Consider the following 20156-nt stretch of genomic DNA (forward strand, 5'->3'; position numbering starts at 1 on the left):
TTCTTTTCCTTATTTTTAAATTTCCAACAACAATTTAATAATCAAACCCCAGTAGAACTTCAAAAACAAAAGCTACGAAGTGTTTCCTATTTTGAGTCTGTTTCGATGCTGTGTATAAAGAAGCCCAGGAACACTGAACAAACATTATCTAGAAATACTCGTTAGTGGTGAGAATAAATATTTTCTTGCGAATAAATACTTCCTTGCTATAGGAAAAAAAAAGCTCGTGCTTCTACTTATTCAACTTCCTCCATGTAGAGGGTCGATATTATTTTCCATGCGTTTTCCACTAATAGTATTCTGTAACATTTTTTTCTCGAATCAAAAGCTGAACAGGATTTGGATAACCATTTTCAAGAGAACATTTATCTTTTCCTTCACTGACACTGGTGTCCATAAATAAAGTCATGGCTGTTCTAGATACCAGTTTAGTTGATCCAAATACTTCAGTTTCATTAAATCTGCTTCGCTTTGCATTCGAACACTTGAACTTAAAGGTGCGTTTGTTTGACATTCTCCAAGCAAATATAAAATAATTATGCTGTATGATACAGTCTTTAGTCGACATGTTTTTGAAAAATTCGATTTTTTAATCTTGTGTCAATGAAAGTCGCCGTGACAATAACTATTTTTTTTATACTGAAAATTATCGATTGAGCTCCTGTTTTCAAATCACTATCGTATCATCAATATATTTATCGTCTGAATCAAGATCATTAAGAATTCTTTCCAAAGTAGCGATTAACGGAATCACTAATAATACGGAAACATTTGCTGCACTTAATTCGTTGGTTACTTCTTCAAATGGTCTTAATAAACCAATACAATTTTTCTATAGTCATGCACTACTCAGAAGCCAGTTGAGGAATATTATTATTTGTGGATGCGTAAATACTAAATCGCAAAATACACTTTGAAAACGTGCAGTTCCATCTAGAGGTTCACTCTTGTATAATATTGAGTTTTTTTTTACTAAGCCTTTGCTGTACAGTTGCAAGCTCACCTTAAGCTGTATTTGAAAGATGAAATGTGGAGCCATCTTTTTGTATTTTGCTATGGTAAGCAGCGACAGTTTATTGCACTTACATTCCTATTTTTTTTTTAACACTTTGACTTTTTTTTTGCGTGAAGCACATTAGGGGAACTCGGAGCACAATGAGATACTGGGGCAGAATTAAGTTAGACTTTTTCGGTGTCAAGAAGGTGCTGCTAGAGAGCGACAATACGTATAACTAGACCAACCCGTTATCGCTCGAATATGTCAGCCATGTTAGTCTAGTTTAATTTAGTGTTGGTACGTGAAATTTTCGTGGTGCGATTTTTTTTTTGCTTCTGTACTGCAACTTCTGATGATGAGGTATACGTGACCAAGGTAAGGTATGCTTACTTGATTACATTACAAATATAGTTAGAGCAAGCTTGAAGTACGTCTAATTGTTTTTAGGTTCATGTTTGAAGAAGTTGGTTTACGTATATTTTTCGTTAACCTGAAATTAGTCCCTGGGGCAGAACGGGTGGGGAGGAATGGGGAAGTATCCCATTCTGACCCGCAATGTTTTTAACCAAGAGATCGTTTTAAGTGAGCCCCTAATTTTTATTTTATTTTGAATAGTCTGAGACTATGAGAAAAAATAAATAAATTGGCAATTAATAATGCTGCGAGGCGCTTATTTCTGGCCAATCTAGGTATTTGAAGGCTTCGAACCAATTTGATGTTCCACAGTCAACTTTGGAAAGACACGTTGAAAACGAAGGGAAAACGCTGATTACAATATTGAGAAAACTGCTGGGAAATTAAAAAAAACGCATTTATGTAAGTTATTCTATGATCATCCACTCTGGAGGCTAGGTTTTTTCGGTCTTACAATGAAAGACTGGCGTAGCTAATCTTATCAGTTGGCTGTAAGAAATGGCATTGGTCATAGATTTAAAAATGGAATAGCAGGTCAAGATTGGGTCAATGGATTACTTAAGAGACAATCTACTTAATCTGCTCGCATACTCGAAGCAACCTCTGGTGCAAAAGCCATGGGCTGAAAATAAAGAAACAAAAAATGGGGTGTGACTGTGTCATGGACACGGCCGTGTGTTTTACGTGAATACATGTACGTAACAGGTAATATTTTCTATAAAAAATATAAAATACGCTATTTTATGAATGTTTAATCATTTTTTTTTATTTTAACACCAGTTATATTCACTGTGATTATTTTACACTAATGTTTTATATATGCAATCGATAGATTTTGACGAGAGCTGACAATTGAAACTCTAACGAACGTCGTGGTTTCTCCGAGTCAAAAGTTACTTATACTAAATGGAAATCTCTAAACGCAGCAAAATTACCTCAAAATAGTGGCACTTCTCCCTCCACCACGCGCGATGCGTCACAGTCCTCAGCGTAACGAATTCTTTGATCCTTTAGCTATCCAGTGGTGTAATTAAATTTTGGATGGAGATGACAGATATGTACATAGCTGCAACACCAAACTGTATCCCCCGATTTTTTTATCATTCGTTTTTTTAATTGCTTCCCACTATGGAAGCCATTTTAAAGACGTATTGACGTCAAAAAAAGGAGCTGAAGAGCGTACCCAAAACTAACGAAAGTGATTCTGAGGATAGTTCTGACTGTGAATGTTTATATTTCGGTGAATTTCACTCGAACTCAGTGTCGCTTGTTCCTTGTGCAAAAAATGGGCACACATATTCCTGTGCGAGAAATGATAGCGAAAATGATGAGGCTGTGCTAGTGTGTTTATTTTGTGAATAGGCTTAAGAAAAAGTCACAACCGATGAAAAATGTAGTTAAACCTTTAAATGCACTTAAAATTAAATAATATGGAGAAAAATGTTTTTTTTTTTTTCTTTATTTCCAGTAGTATTTAAGTTTTTATAATTGCTTTCCTTACCACCCCATTCTGCCCCATGCTCGGAGTAGAACGGGGAAATTGACAACATTGTTTTGAATAAATAAATAAAATACTGAGCTTTTGTTTTCTTATAATATTATTATTTTTGCAATCATTATATTATAATGTGCTCCTAGAGAAATGTTTCAGCTCTCTTAATTAACACTTTTGCGTTTAAAAACATATTTTCAACTTGGTACCCAGTACCTACCCAAATTTCCTTAAATATATTGAACATTTTATAAGAAAATGGCTTTATTAAACTTTGTTCTTGCACCCCAAACTATACATTGCACATTTCCTTTGAGATGATTCCCATGATAATGAGATAAATTCTATTTTTATGACAACTATTTTCTCCACTATGGTAACTGTACTTAAACACCTCTGCTTTTAACGCAATTATTTCCTCTCAAATTATTCTGTAATCTCTTGCAAATAAAACTCAGCAGCGAAACTCCAGAACAAGAATCCAACCACATGACGCTAGAAAATTACTTTTTTCAAATGACTTCAACAATCAGTATTTTTTGGCTTTCTTTATCGTATAGTTTTTGGCAGATAAATGAAAAAAAATACTGACGAGATTCTAATTTATATGATGGACACAGATACTTTATATGTCTTAGAAATCCAACACATTCCACAAAATTAAATGGCAAGTCATCCTGCGAAAACCTTTTCAATGATCAACTGTCAAAGACTTTAAAGATTTTTCATCTCACTGTTTCGTTTTTTTCGCCACCTTTCTGAAACGACATCTGTTTAATGTCATATTTATAACTTTTTTGGGAAGGATATCACAAAGCAAATGTTTTAACCGCGTCCTGTTTTCTCTTTTACAAATTTTTCCAATTCACAAAACTTGGTTTCATGCATAGACTTCAAATGATATCCTATTTCCGCTGTTGTTCTTCCTTTTTGCGAATATTCATTGCAACACATCTTGCATCTAGCTCGTTCAGCATCGTAAAGTGTTAAATAACTGAATATTTCAATATAATTCTATTTATTCATCTTAACAAATCACTGATCACAATATAACCTCAAAATTCACTTGATCCTGTTTGCGATCTGTCGTTATATAAACAACCAAACAAACGATCAACTTATTTCGGATCAGTTCGGCAGTTCTCGGAATCAAGAGGCAAACGGTGATAAATGAGTGCAGGCTTCACCGGTAGTACTGGTAGTTCACTCTAGGACGAGCGTCAGTCGCGCCAACACAGGATTTAAAAACTGAATCTTCGCATTCGCATTCGAGAATATCGGCGAGAGATATTGACATTCGCATTCGCGAATGGCTAAAAACTGACATTCATTTCATCACTGGCGAGTATAACAATTTTGCCAGTCTTGATTCTCGTTGCATCTAAATGCTTGTTCTTGCTTGTTATGAGGCCACTCCAGTGTTTCAGGGGCCCTACGCAACCCGCGTTAACCTCATAAGATTCAATGCTATTTTCATTTTGCTTATAACTAATTAACTAATATAGATTTCAAAATTATGCTTGCTTGATATGTAATACAACGATGCTCTTATCAAAGCCCCTTTATTCAAAAACGTTCATAAATAATGGTTTTATACTAATCTTTACTAACATGCATAAGTGTATTGTCTAGGTTTGAACCATAATTTATGCACGTTTTTGAAGAAAGGGGCTTTGATAAGAGCATCATTGTCTTACATATCAAGCAAGCATAATTTCGAAATCTATATTAGTTAATTAGTTATAAGCAAAATGAAAATAGCATTGCATCTTATGATGTTAACGCGGGTTGCATAGTTCCCCTGAAACACTGGAGTGGCCTCTTAAAGTATCTAAATTATTTTTGATGTGTAAACAACTTAGCTCTCAGGTTACGGAATTTGGTAGGAATAATTTCGTGAGGAAGTCTGTTGGAACGGATATGTGTAAAAACGGTGTTGCTAACTATGGAAGTATCAGAAATGGGAATCCTTTTTTTCACAGACGAGAGAGCCAAACGCCCGATCGTGAATCTTCGGTTTTTTTTGTTCATTGTAAATAAATATATAGGTATGGCGGTGTTGATAAAATGATACTTATGGTCAATTAGGTTAGGTTAGCTACATTATAAATACTTGAAAACATTGTGGACGGTTTATTTGGTTAGGATAGCTACATTCAAGATACGGAAAAAAAACATGAACTTCGGGGAAATTCGGGTTTTACTCTCTCGTCTGTGAAAAGAAGGATTCCCATCAGAAATCTCGAAAAGATTGCCTACCCGAGTAATACATCCATATATTATGCTTTCGTAAATATCTCAGAATTTACACCACGCATAGCTTAAAACAAATTCTTTATAATACGAGGACTACACTTTCCTTTAATACTTAATGGTGTATTTTATAGGGACGAAAAGTAAAAAATCACAACTGTTAAAGTGCATTAGAGACCTCTTATAACAACTCTTAGTTAACACTGAAATGTAGTGATAGCGCAGATTTCATCATATTTTAGAGGCGCAACAAATTTTCATATTTATAATAATATGTGTTTCAAAACGTTTATGGTTATTTTTAAATGTATATATTGTACTGCAACTTTAAGTTTGAAAAATACTACAAAAAGAAACACGTTTGGAAATTTTTTAGAAAAGTAAACTAAATATCTTTGAAGCCATGTTTGTTCCAAGACAATTTTTTCTGGCTAGTAAATATATGTATTTTAAATTTTATTTTTATATCTTGTTATACCTATTCAAGTTTACAAAATGTAGTATATTTTCCCCACTATTAAGTTTTCTTTGACCCCTCCAATAAGCTGAGTACATCCGCAGAGGTTCACGAAAGTTAATATAAACAGGTGTAAGTTGTCACACATGTGTCCGCCATATTGACGACTTCAGCTCGTGGCTTTAGTATCAGTTTATTCATTCATGTACATTGGACTTGCAGACTGTTAAATTTTCTTTGACTAATGTGCGCTTATTTCATTGCTTTTGTGACGCATACTCTAACTTCAACCTCAATGCCTATAAAAAGTATAACCTAAAAAATGCAGGCGGAGATAATTCAGCTGGTCTAGGCGGAAATGTCACAGGTTCAGCTTTGAGTCGTTTGTATGCGAAGCGTTTGGTAATACTGTTGTTCGGGTAGCCCAGAAATTTCAATAGTACCAAATTGTTAAACAGAATTATAGTTAGGTTAAAAAAATAGCAATTTTAAATAAAAATAATTTTTTTTTTCATACATTTATCATGCTCGGCATTATTTTTTTTTTAGGAATTATACTGAAATTTAGGTGTTTGAGTTTAGTATTACTAGTATTTGCAACGATAACACATGAATTTGCTTGTTACTGAGGTTACATGCTTGCACATCAGAAGCGAGTATTGAAAGACTCCTTTCCTTTATTTTTCATTCAAATTCGTCCTTAATTTTCCTTCCATTTGTTTTCAGTTTGAAGTTAAGTTATGGGAAATTTTTGTGTCTTTAATTCGAATTAAAGTATTTTTAAGTAAACTAAAAGTTTTTGAGGTCATTAATCAAATATCCTGGTTTTCGAAGCACAAACTACTACATAATTATATTGTCACGTGCACCTAGCCGGTGCCACCGCCATTTCTGTCACGATCCACCTTCAGAGGGGGGGGGCGAGAATCGTAGCTCTTGACATAGAAACAACTCGCTTGGCATCAACTAGTCTTAACTTCATAAAATACTTTACTGTACCTAGGATCATAGGTTCGTCATCCCGTACAGGATGTCTGGTGAGAGCTGAACTAAGGAGATTTTGCAAAATAACATAATACTTAATTAAAATTATTTTATTCTTAAAGTCAAATACTCAACATCATTTTAAAGAACATTTAAATAGCGGGATTACAATTTAAAACAATAATCTCTTTACTTCCTTAACGATTGAACGACCTTACAAGAGAGAGAATGAGAGAACTTCACTAAACACTTCCCTAGTCCTTCCGAATACCTCAAATCATAATTAATACTTAAAATTAAAACAAAGATAAGTCCATACTCACATTTTCCGAAAAGCCTTTCTTGATCGATTACTTTAAAAAAAATAACGTAGGGGCCTCTCCTGCCCTTGAAATCCCGAACGAACATTACATTTTAAAAACTATGACGCGTGACCCCTGACGAGGGCCATAGCCTCCGCCCGAAAGCTTGACGACTACATTATGACCTAACTTAAATTAAACGACTCGTGGCCTCTGGCGTCGACCATAGCTTCCGCCCGAAAGCTTGAATTCCTACATCACGAACGAACTAACAACTCGTGACCACAGGTGAGACGCATAGCCTCCGCCTGAGTGAGCCTGAATTCCTACATCACGAACGAACTAACAACTCGTGACCACAGGTGAGACGCATAGCCTCCGCCTGAGTGAGCCTGAATTCCTACATCACGAACGAACTAACAACTCGTGACCACAGGTGAGACGCATAGCCTCCGCCTGAGTGAGCCTGAATTCCTACATCACGAACGAACTAACAACTCGTGACCACAGGTGAGACGCATAGCCTCCGCCTGAGTGAGCCTGAATTCCTACATCACGAACGAACTAACAACTCGTGACCACAGGTGAGACGCATAGCCTCCGCCTGAGTGAGCCCCGAGTCACCAATCACTTGCGCTTAAATTCGCGCGCCCTGCCGCGCCTACCATAACAAAAGCTCGTTATTGAAGTCAAATTTACTAAACAACTAACTAGAACATCTGGGAAGACTACCCCCCCTCTACCCCAATGTGCAGGCCACACCGCGCGGCTTGTTACGACAGCGCGCCCCAGTAACTGCGGCCCGTGGCTGCGCCAGCGCGCGGCCAAACAAACAAACAAAATTCTGCAAGCCCGCAGCGCGCCGCGCCGGCCCCGTGCCCCAATTACATGGTCACGCCACTTGCGCTGACGAGTGAACAGAGCAGCCAGCCCAGAGTCCCGTCAGTAAAGTCCCTAAATTTGATTTCAACAACCCTGCAAAATTTCAACCCGCGACATAACCCTCCCCTCACAGAGCTCGAGCCCCATCGAGCTACCTCAAAATTACAAATTGTCTTTTTCCATTAAACCATAACTATAAATTCCTCATTTCACAAAAATAATAATTTTCTTAGTTCCTTGCTGTCTGAACATACATCTAGATTCTGCATAAGATTTATTTTAAAACAACAAGTATTCATAAAATTAAATGTAAAACTTTTATCTGGTTTGTTCTCACAGGAACCTTCAGAGGCTCGAGTTCTCAATTCTAAAAAAATTGTTCTGTTAGTGAAGCTCTCTTTACAAATTAAATTACTGTTCTTAGTTTCTCAGTATTCGTTAAACAATGTGCAAATTCTTGATAATTATTATTATTTTTTTTTTTTCGGTTTCCGTTTATTACCATACTTCTTTCGTTCTTCAAAAAAAATTAAGTGTCCTTACAGTGTTTCAATTAATTAAACTCTTATCTCGTGAAGGTTGGTGCAACTCCTCGAAGTCAGTGTTGTCGAGAAGAGTAGCTCCCTGGGCTGGCCATCAGCAAACACCACTCAACTCCAACAGCTACTGGACTGGCTTCCAGGGCAGCTCACAACTTCTCCCCACATCTGCTTCGGAGTTGTGCCATCCTCATCACGAACAGATTACAATTCTGAAACATCATCAACAGGCATTACCATCACGCCTGACAAATACAAAACTAACTACTAAACTGCAATCGATGGGCAAGGATGCAAACACACAAAAAAAATAAAATTAATTAATTCAACTGCTAACATAAAGTATCCCACCCTTAGCATAATCTAATCAGGCAAATAATTTGATAGGAAAAACTTAAGGAAGGGAAACATGACCTCCAATGATTTTCCCTAACTCTTGAGTCTTGATCTTCTCTATACAGCAAATAGTCCCCACGAAGTAACTGGGTTGAAGGTCACTTCACATGACCCACCCATAACCTTTCTACTCTTCTTTTCTTCTGGGGGCAACCACAATGCCCACCAATCTCTCTCCATGGTGCCGAACCAGCTATCCCATGAGAGTAAACAACGTAGTCAATAGGAGCGCAGAGGGGAAACACCAATCTCTGGCTTGTCGAGTCATAAAACTGCTTTATCTTCTTCTTCTTCTTCTTCTTCTGAGTAAAACATCTGATTAATCTTGCTACTATTCTTCCCAACAATAAAAAAAAAGTACATCAGGTATCTTCATAAAAAAACATTCTAACTAATAATAAGTCTTTTTCTTCTTCTATTCTGTTAGATGTAATAGAAGGCCATGTTAGGGAGGTTATAGGGAAAAAGAGTGGCCAATTCCCACCCCATCACCCACCTAGATCATGACTAATTAACTTTTAAACTTTCTATTTCAAACAAATAAAAAAAAACCATTTTTATTCAAATTTTTAAATTATAGCTACTTTTCCTTCATAACCTCAAAAGCTAATCAATAATTCTAAATGAAATTGTGATTTACTGCATCCTTGTTCCATCCGATCTGTTTGTTTATAACCTTTCTTGTAAAGTATAAAATTTTCAAACATTACTAATTCAAAAAAAAATTAAATTCTGGTGTCCTTTGAGTTACAATTAACTTTACTATTTCTTAGCTTGAAATAATTTAAGTTTTCAAAACTATTTCATTGTCTAATTCACAACACCTAAAAATCAACTCAAAACAACAAATCATCAAAATCAATAAGATCATCTGACCTACCTATCAGTACGGTGAACTTGAACTGTTCGTACACATTTATAATAAGCTATTGTATTTAAATTCCAACCTAAATAAGGTTTAAAAAAAAACTACTAATCCCTCTGTAAATTAAGAAAATTAACTTTAAAAATTAAACTTAAGGTATTAGTTCTTTTTGACAGCTACCACAACTCACTAGTTCCATTACATTACTATAACCTAAAAAGTTCTGTAAATAATGTTTATAACAAAAAAAAACTCCAGTTACTGTCTTCCATAAAAAAAATAAAACTTTACATGACCTTATTAATCTCCACTTGTAAGTCCATGGCTGCCAGCTTTCTCTTCTCTTGAATCTTCAGTCTTGGCTCTTGTTTCAGTGATCTTGTATCTTGTCTCTCGAACTCTTGTCATCTTGTAAACTGGACTGCTGCTCAGCTCATCTTAAGGAATCTGTAACAGTTTCAAAAATACATGTTAATTTAAATTACATAATTCCTGTTCTTTGGTCCTAAAAAAAAATTGTATTATTAGTACACATTACCCTGAAACAACATTATTATTCATTGTTTATTACTTAAAAAAAAATGCTTTACCATAAAATCCTTTTTTGTTCTTTTCATTAGGCCTATTTATTTTCCTTCTTCTTAATTAAATTCTGCTTCAAATGTTAATCCTAACTTAAGACCTACCATCTATTTATTATTCATTACCTACATTATTTATGTTACCCTAAAATTCCCATAAGTTTCTAATACTTCCTATCAAAGACATTCTCTCTAAAAAAAAATTTACTTGTGACTCTTAACTTAACAAACTTAAAAAAAACTTTTACACTAGACTTAACTTATTATTCATTCTTAGTTACTAAATTTCTATATGTAAACTTTAGTACTTACAAACAAAAACTGCCTATTTCTCTCTACCTCTTAATCTCTTTCAATTATTACAATAATAATGTTACCTTGCATCTTTAAACTTTCTTCTTTTCAATTAAATTAGACATCTCATAACAATAAAAATTCTGCCTATACTCTTCTTATGGGTGTACAAACCAACAACAAAATTTCAAATTCTCAAGTTTCCTTATATTTAAATTATGCAATGCACATAACCTCTGTGGTGCCTGTACCCTTTTAGGCCTACCACCTTCTCCTCTCACATCATGACAACTCTTATTCCTCGGGGTCTGTATTCACTGTTACAAATCAAATATCTCAAAAAAATTAAAAACAAATTTATTATTTTAAGAAAACAAAAATTTACATTGACTTTACTATGGAGCCTGGAACTCTTAATGTCTCACAGCAGCTAACATGACTAAATCCCATGGAACCCCAGGTTTACATAACCTGTGCCCAAAAATTTAAGCATACCAGGCTTTCCCTGCACTGGTTTTACAGCATCACACACTATTTAGGGCCCCTGATCTGCCATCAGTCCCAAGGAGTTTTCCCACAACCCCTCTCTACACAAGCGCCTACCGCATTCCTCTCAATTGGCTATCGGTTTTACGGCATTCTTTTGGGATCCGACCATCAAGTTAGGGCTAATCGAACACTAAACCTCCATACTTCCAAACTAATGTAAATCAATTAAATTTTCTCTGTAAATTCTAAAAATCAAAAAAAATTATTCCAACATGCCAAAGAAACTTCCAAAAAAAATTCATAATCTTATCTTCAAACCATTAAAATAAAAATAAATAGATTACTCTGTTTTCTCCTTAATAACTGTAAACTGTCAACAAATATCATGTCGTAAATTTTAACTATGCTTACTGACTCTTAATCAAAAAATCTCATTTGTCCTAATTAATAAACAACCGATTTCCTTAAAATCTCACTGTATCTCTCAAACTCAAACTCCACTGGCTGAATATCTCAATAAATTCAAAAACAATTATCTAAACTCTTAAAGAAATTCCTCCCCAATTATTCAAACTTCTTCACATTATTTTATTTCATTACTTAAAACACCTTACTCAAAAAAAATTAATTAATTCCCTTCCATTATTATTTATTTACCGAACAAAACTTTCTCCTAAATTAATTTAGTAAAATTCAATTTCACATTAGGCAAGTACACTAACTCTCTACAGCAATGTTTCTCATTTCCCTCCTTCCTAACTGAATCCAATCTTACTTAACCTCCAGGGAATTTACCTCACAAAATAACCAAAAATTTCACTGTAGTGCCTATCTGCTATAGGCCCACTACACAGGGGGCTCTAACCCCACCAACAAACTTCATTGAAATGGTACCCTATCCCATACAGGATAGCCACTTCGGTACTACCATGGGGAACTCCTGCCCCAAACTACTCACAACTCTCAGGATTCTCCTGACCCTTAATTCCGTAGTCAGCCCATCTCCTATGGTCTGCGCTACAATTCCCTTTCTTCCCAGGGACACAACGCCTCACCTTAGGGTCCCTCGCCCTAATGAAAACATTAATTTTGTCTCTCTGTTCTTTTGGAGTAAATTCCCTCTACACACAAAATCTAGCCTTCCCAGTTTTCTCAATGCTTATCGATTTTATAGTGTACCTCCTTAATAATGTTTACAAATCCCAAAAAAAATATTTTGAAAACCGAGGTAGAATTTAACTAACAAAAACATAAACAACTTACAACGAAACACTTCTAGCCTATACATCATACACTTCTTAAAATAAATTACTTACATACTGAAAGTTCCTCTTCTTCTAAAACACACTTAAATTTAAATTTATTTAACCAATAGTCTATTTTCTTATCGCTAAGTTACCGTACAGCTGATCAAAACAAGGTCACGGCCTGTCCACGTCTCCGTATGAGCCCGTGACGTCACCGAATTCCATCAGGTGCGCCAACCCTCGCTTGCGGTTCCTCCGTTCTCCGCTAGGTCTCAGCACCTCCCCGTCACGTGTTCACTCTGCCACGTCCACTGACGTGTCGTTCTGAAACAACTCTCAACATTTTTCTAATTAAAACAAAACATCACTATAAATTCTATAACTCTCTTTTACATAAACTCTCGTTTTCTCTTTAATTCCTTTCTAACGTTTATCCTTCCCTCGACTGATTTAATTCGTACGTCTCGTCTCCTACGCGCACGAAAACAAAACAAACTTCTCTTGAAAATAATTCCTATTTACGACAAAAAACTTTATTTTAAATTATAATTCTCTTAACCTACAATCTTAAAATGAACTTCAATTAAATTAAACCACTTGCATTATCTCTAATAAGCATTTAACTTATAACGTATTCTCCTCACGTAATAATCCCCGATATAAATCTACAATAAATTCAACGACTTAAAACAACTTATCACTATAAACTTTATCCTTACAAGTATCCTCAAATAAACATCTGTTACGTCAAAAAAAAAATCTCAAAGACTTCCTCCACTATAGACTAAAATTCCGTAATCCTCTCCTCAAGTAAACTCTTAATAACCTGCTATCAGAAGCTGAAACTAACTTAATAATAAACATAAAAATCTACCTCTCTCTCTCTCCAGAAATAGAACCTACCCGGCGCCTCCACCATTTCTGTCACGTGCACCTAGCCGGTGCCACCGCCATTTCTGTCACGATCCACCTTCAGAGGGGGGGGCGAGAATCGTAGCTCTTGACATAGAAACAACTCGCTTGGCATCAACTAGTCTTAACTTCATAAAATACTTTACTGTACCTAGGATCATAGGTTCGTCATCCCGTACAGGATGTCTGGTGAGAGCTGAACTAAGGAGATTTTGCAAAATAACATAATACTTAATTAAAATTATTTTATTCTTAAAGTCAAATACTCAACATCATTTTAAAGAACATTTAAATAGCGGGATTACAATTTAAAACAATAATCTCTTTACTTCCTTAACGATTGAACGACCTTACAAGAGAGAGAATGAGAGAACTTCACTAAACACTTCCCTAGTCCTTCCGAATACCTCAAATCATAATTAATACTTAAAATTAAAACAAAGATAAGTCCATACTCACATTTTCCGAAAAGCCTTTCTTGATCGATTACTTTAAAAAAAATAACGTAGGGGCCTCTCCTGCCCTTGAAATCCCGAACGAACATTACATTTTAAAAACTATGACGCGTGACCCCTGACGAGGGCCATAGCCTCCGCCCGAAAGCTTGACGACTACATTATGACCTAACTTAAATTAAACGACTCGTGGCCTCTGGCGTCGACCATAGCTTCCGCCCGAAAGCTTGAATTCCTACATCACGAACGAACTAACAACTCGTGACCACAGGTGAGACGCATAGCCTCCGCCTGAGTGAGCCTGAATTCCTACATCACGAACGAACTAACAACTCGTGACCACAGGTGAGACGCATAGCCTCCGCCTGAGTGAGCCTGAATTCCTACATCACGAACGAACTAACAACTCGTGACCACAGGTGAGACGCATAGCCTCCGCCTGAGTGAGCCTGAATTCCTACATCACGAACGAACTAACAACTCGTGACCACAGGTGAGACGCATAGCCTCCGCCTGAGTGAGCCTGAATTCCTACATCACGAACGAACTAACAACTCGTGACCACAGGTGAGACGCATAGCCTCCGCCTGAGTGAGCCCCGAGTCACCAATCACTTGCGCTTAAATTCGCGCGCCCTGCCGCGCCTACCATAACAAAAGCTCGTTATTGAAGTCAAATTTACTAAACAACTAACTAGAACATCTGGGAAGACTACCCCCCCTCTACCCCAATGTGCAGGCCACACCGCGCGGCTTGTTACGACAGCGCGCCCCAGTAACTGCGGCCCGTGGCTGCGCCAGCGCGCGGCCAAACAAACAAACAAAATTCTGCAAGCCCGCAGCGCGCCGCGCCGGCCCCGTGCCCCAATTACATGGTCACGCCACTTGCGCTGACGAGTGAACAGAGCAGCCAGCCCAGAGTCCCGTCAGTAAAGTCCCTAAATTTGATTTCAACAACCCTGCAAAATTTCAACCCGCGACAATATAACAGAAACAATTGTACAATGTCTTTTTATATTTTCATTTTAATAATTATTAACAATTACATAGGAGTAGAAATAATTTGACTAAAATTTTATACATAAAAGAAACATATGCAAGATTATATTTAACTGTTCTGCCATGAGCGCAGGAAATGCTAGTTACGCCACTGATAGCACATCTACGCAACTCGACCTGAAAAGACTAAAAATATTTTTTTAATACCAATTCTATAGGTATTCCAGTTCCTGTATATATAATAAACAAGCTAAGTATATTCGTTCAATGTCATAAAGATTACTTGCCTCTAAAAACAGGTGTTAATTTAAAACCCACACGGAATTCATTACTTCACTCTTTTCTCCCTGCAGGGTAACTTAATGCGTAGGTATTGAAATTGGCTCTTTTACTGAAAGGAAAGAATATTTAGTTTCACATTGAGTGAGAGATAAAACTTATCTAAAACTACCACAAGCACGGTATGAACATCTTGTTAAACGTTTATGTAGCCCGTAAAAATAATGAGCTAGCAGTATATAAGGAAGTACTCGTAGCAACGACCAAGCCAGTAGACACAACGCTTCGCTGGAAACAACTGGTGAGTGGACATCTTAATGCTTTTGTTTCGCCTCTCGCTTCTTTAAGAGGCGACTCGAGAAAATTTTACAAAGCTATATTGACATAAAATTCCTGTTTATAAAAACTTTTTTAATACATAATTGAACACAGCCTAAAGCTGAAGACTTAGTCAGTTACACCATACGATTTTTTAGTACATTTGAACTCGTCAAATACTTTTGACATTGCGAACCTAATCACTTAAATAATTTATGCTGAGATGTTAATACTAAGAAATATATGCTACAACAGTATTTTTCACATGGTTTTCTTGCTATTCTTTTTGTTTTCGTGGTCGTTTATATTTCGAAAGGCAGTAAAAAAAATTGTTGGGAATATATAAATTTTGTAGGTTAATACAAACTAAAAAACCCGAAAAAATAAATAATTTAATGATATAAACTATGTTCCAGTTGAAAATTAAAAAAGTAATTGTTTGTTAAATAGCCAACCAGCACATACACAGCCTCCAATTGTGCCTTTCTATTGGACAATTTGTAAATTCATGCTTGAATCGCCTGAAGTCGACAAACGGACTGTAGCAAAAAATGAAACTGCCTTGTTTGACTCTGACTTCAGCTGCACATGCCACAAACATGACCGAGCAAGCCAACAACATGGATATAACACAATAGGACGGTCAGTATTTCCGTGAATTTAAGTGCGTTTTAGAAATCTTTGGTCTACTTCAACACATAATCATCCTACGACCTAGAAGCACTAAATAAAACTGAATTCAAGTTTCTTTTAGCACCATACTTCTGTCAATGGCAGAATAAAAAACTATTCACAGGTGATAAACCTATATATCTTGATAGCCATTGATACAAAACAATAAATTAAACTTGAATATTTTTCACATTTCTCTACCGATTGTTTTTAAAAGTTAAAATGTACTGCAAATGAAAAAAAAGTTTCAATTACTGATTCGTCAAGCATGCAGCATCTATAGTTTATTTTTTATATTTAATAATTTAAACATAATAGTTTTCAGAAAGAAATAAAACAAATACAATTTGCTTTGTCCTTACATCGTATTATGTTAGAGGTATGAATTGATGGTAGGGTGATACGAAATCAAACACGGAGTCGCCATGACAGGTGTGTATATTCCTAGGACATGGACCTTCAATGACTCCACTGTGCTTGAATGTCTGTTCTGTCGACAGGAAGCAGCATGCAGCCGCAGGTTATCACGGCACTTGTCGCCTTGCTGCTGTGCGTGGCCTCCACTTCTGGTACAGCCAGAAGGCCGTATGGAGTGCCTCATCAACGTCAGTACACGCTTTACGACTACTATGATGACTTAGGTATTTATATTACAGTTAATTTGATACACTAAAAATAAGTTAGAACTATAGAGAGTTGCTTCAATGGTGTAAGATATGAAACACCAGAGACTTAGTTCAGGTGTAATTTGTAATTAATTGTGAAATGTTTTCGACCGACGCGTGAAAATAATTTATTTATTGTGAATCTGGTTGAAAAATGTAACTTTTCAGGATAAAAATTTACCTAAATATTACATAAATCAATAAAGTGTTATTATCAAGTAATTTTTAATAGTTTTAGCCCCAAGTTTTAGTATATTAAGAAACAGACAAGAAGATCCACATACAATAAATTTAAAAAATGTATATTATTTTTTATATTTTATTTATTCCTAATGTTATACTATTATGTTAATATATCTCAAGCATGTATGCTACTCTTCAAAGTTTATTTTATGTTGATAGTTAATTATAAGCAGCACAATAATTTTAAACTGAAGTTGCAGTCAAAATGTGTTCATGATTTAACTCACATTAACGTATGAACAGTGAGTTTAAAGTTATTCCTAACACTATTATGTATTTACAGTAATAATTTATTAGTACGTAATCCTGAGAGAATTACCTCATTTCGTTCTGGATAAGACACTACTGTCGTTGAGCTATCAGTCAGTACCCTCATTAAAAAATTTTCTGTAAATGGATCCTAGAAGGATTTTTTTACAGGTGATAAAGATGGCGCATGAGGTTCTCTTTACAAAGCAATACGTGTTTACTACCTAGGTTACTAGTGTATTTAAAATGTTTAAAGCCAGAAAATTCAACAGATATTTTGATATTTTAAACATTGCTACCTATGTACTGTAGTGCTATCTGATTGTTTACATTAACATTTTTATATAGTATTTTTTTTAAATGACTGACACAACTTGTGGGCCGTGTGTGAAAGGCAATAATAATAGCAGTGTGTCCTTCGTCAGAGAGTTGTTCACACTTGTTCCCAGGAGTGAACAGGCACGGGATTAATTGCGTCTACAAAATCCTGCCTGGCGACCCGCAGCGGTACCACTGCTGCCCGATATATCCTGACGGTGAGTGCCCACTTCGGTTAGAAATGGTCTGACGAAAATATCTCTAGCCAAGCAGATACATATTCGAAGCCTTGTGGAAGTAAACACCCCGACTGCACGGTGGTGATAAGTGACGGTTCAGAAGAAAAAAAAGGGGGGTTGTCTGTAAAGTCGGTTTACGGACGAAAATTTTACGTGATAACGTCATAAGAAAACATCTATGAAAAATTGCATACTTTTTAATTTTCAAATATTATTTACAGGTTTTGCAAATTTTAATTTAAATAATTTGTTTAAATATAATCACGACCGATAAGTTATAGAAATAAACTGAAATCAAATCAATGTTTTAAATAAATTGTTAATTTGAAATGACGAAAATGGACAAATATATCAAATTTTTTTATATTGCTGCTGTGGAGGTTGCAGCAACATGCGTGTTTCGGACAAGGCCTTCCGAAGGGATATTCCTCGCACCGTCGGGCCGCCTTTGGGTCTTGTCGGACAACCACCGTCCGCATGTCCGCGTCGAAGGACTCTGTGTCCGTCTCGCCACAGGCTGTCCGTGTTGTTCCGCAGGCTCGCGCGCCGCGCCGCGGTCTATATCGCCGGAGGGATGCAGCGTGATGACCTTCCCCGAAGACTTCCCGCCCGACCACCACTGCTGCCCGGAGACCGACGAGGTCAGCAGCCGTCAGCTCGGAGTCCTCGAGGCCCTGGCCAGAGGATGACTTAACGGGAGGGGCTATCGCACGAAGAAAAGTCGCAGATGCAAAAAAAAAAAATGAAACTGGTCAGATATTGGCTTTGGAATATTATTTACAAATTACAGGTGTCAAATACAGAACCTTAGCAGCTCCATGCAACTTTTTGATGAGATAAAAGTTTAACATATGAAAATAAACATTTAATCAAACATAAATATACACTGATCAATAAAATTGGTCTCGGGATGGGCTATCGCCCCCACCGCCCCAATTCTGGAAACCGCGCTTGTTCAGCCAGTGCCAGCGCGGCCAATCGCCTGGCGCCCTTCTCAGGCGTGCTCCATCCGGATTGGCTCGCGGCCAGATCCTTTCCGCTTCCCTCCCTCCCCAACCCTTTCTAACCCGCACAAGTGTAACGCTGGCGACTGTAACATCAACGCACATTCTTCAACGACACATAACCAGAGACGGATCTCCCGGTCACACTTTGACTATCGCGTCTGCCCCTCATCCACAATGCACGCGGAGACGTAAAAAAAGGTTGCAACCAAAGATGGTTGCATTTCAAGCTTAAAAAAAAAATACCAAACGAATTAAAAAAAAAAATATTTTGATAAGAGATAATAGCGTGGTCTGAATTGCCAATTATAATAGAAAAACACGACAAAGTTATGATATGAACACCAAGGTATTCTTGTACTTGTTAACATTTTTTAAAGTGTTTATAACATAAACCAACATGGCTACCAAGCAGTCGGCTACAGTTGGTCGTAGGGAACAACGCAAACGGAAGAGTTCAGCATTGCCCCGCTAATCCGTAGGCCCGTCTCCGACTGTAGAAACTCCGTTTCAAATGATCCGTTTACGGTTACGTCTCATTCCACAACGAGGCAAACTGGGATACAAGTTATATGAACTGCATTTCTTGTCACTTCCTAACGATAACTAACCTATTTCCTTTAAATATATATTTTTTTTCAACTGACAACAATGTTTGTTTATATTACTATTCAATTAATTTATTCATAGTGCCAGGCAGTTCATTATCATGTATGTCATAACTGTGAGTCAGACATATGTATAGAGTCTATTTGTTTATTGTCGTTTATTAAAAATAAAAATATACATGTATATTCTTAGTGTTATAATGTTAAAATGGTTCAGGTATATTTTTTTTAATGTATCTATTTGACTGTAACTGTTTCTTTGAAAAAAACACTTAAATAAAAAGCCGAGTTTTTAATGCTTTGAAGAGCCAAATAATTTTAAAAAACCTTGACGCCTTTTTCGTTCCAACACATTTTTTCTGACTATTAAATTAAAGGTATTTTTTTGTTGTGATATTAACTTGAGTAGAGTGTAAATGGTGGAGCTGGGACAGGCTTCAGGCTGTGGTGACGTCAATGACCGACCTACCTCTGAACTCACGGCGGCCATCTTGGATGACCATAACCTTGATCTTCAAAATTAGCCAAAATTAGCCACCATTTGCCCAAAATTCGCAAAAATGTACAGTTTTTTGGGGGAAATTCCAACAAAAACTTAAAAATTCGAAAAATAAAAATTTTCTCTTTTTCGTCGGAAATATTCTCGTTTTCTTCCTCAAAAATTCAAAAATTTGGATTTCGAAAAACTTCAAAAGACTTTTGCCTTAGAAAGAACACGAAATCCTAAAAGAGGCTTAAGCATCCATGTCTATAGTCTCCGATAAGCCTCTGACGTCATCTAGGATTATGACGTCACCGTTGCAATTTCCGTTACGGCCGCCATCTTGAAAATTCGTAATTTTAATGCTAATAATTTGGGAAAATTTTTAAAATTGATAAAAAAAATTAAATTTATTTAATAAAAATATTTTTAAAAACCGTTGCACATACACCCACTATCTTGGATTTTAAAAATGTTGCTTGTTATTTTATGTCCGCCATCTTGGATGAGTATAATGTTATCG

At 36.3% G+C, this 20156-nt stretch overlaps 2 protein-coding genes across 2 annotated transcripts in view; one reads left to right on the forward strand and one right to left on the reverse strand.

The window, feature by feature from the left end:
* Positions 1–20156, reverse strand: part of LOC134540145 (lachesin-like) — a 306225-nt gene that overhangs the window by 88269 nt on the left and 197800 nt on the right. The gene's annotated exons all lie outside the window — the stretch shown is intronic.
* LOC134540071 (uncharacterized) lies at positions 14997–19435 on the forward strand. Its single transcript, XM_063382531.1, has 4 exons — positions 14997–15137; positions 16327–16467; positions 17433–17519; positions 18078–19435. The coding sequence occupies exons 2-4, from the start codon at positions 16335–16337 to the stop codon at positions 18227–18229; spliced, it is 372 nt and encodes a 123-aa protein (XP_063238601.1). The 5' UTR covers positions 14997–15137; positions 16327–16334; the 3' UTR covers positions 18230–19435.

The sequence above is a fragment of the Bacillus rossius genome, chromosome 16 (genome assembly GCF_032445375.1).
Source record: "Bacillus rossius redtenbacheri isolate Brsri chromosome 16, Brsri_v3, whole genome shotgun sequence".
Taxonomy (NCBI): domain Eukaryota; kingdom Metazoa; phylum Arthropoda; class Insecta; order Phasmatodea; family Bacillidae; genus Bacillus; species Bacillus rossius.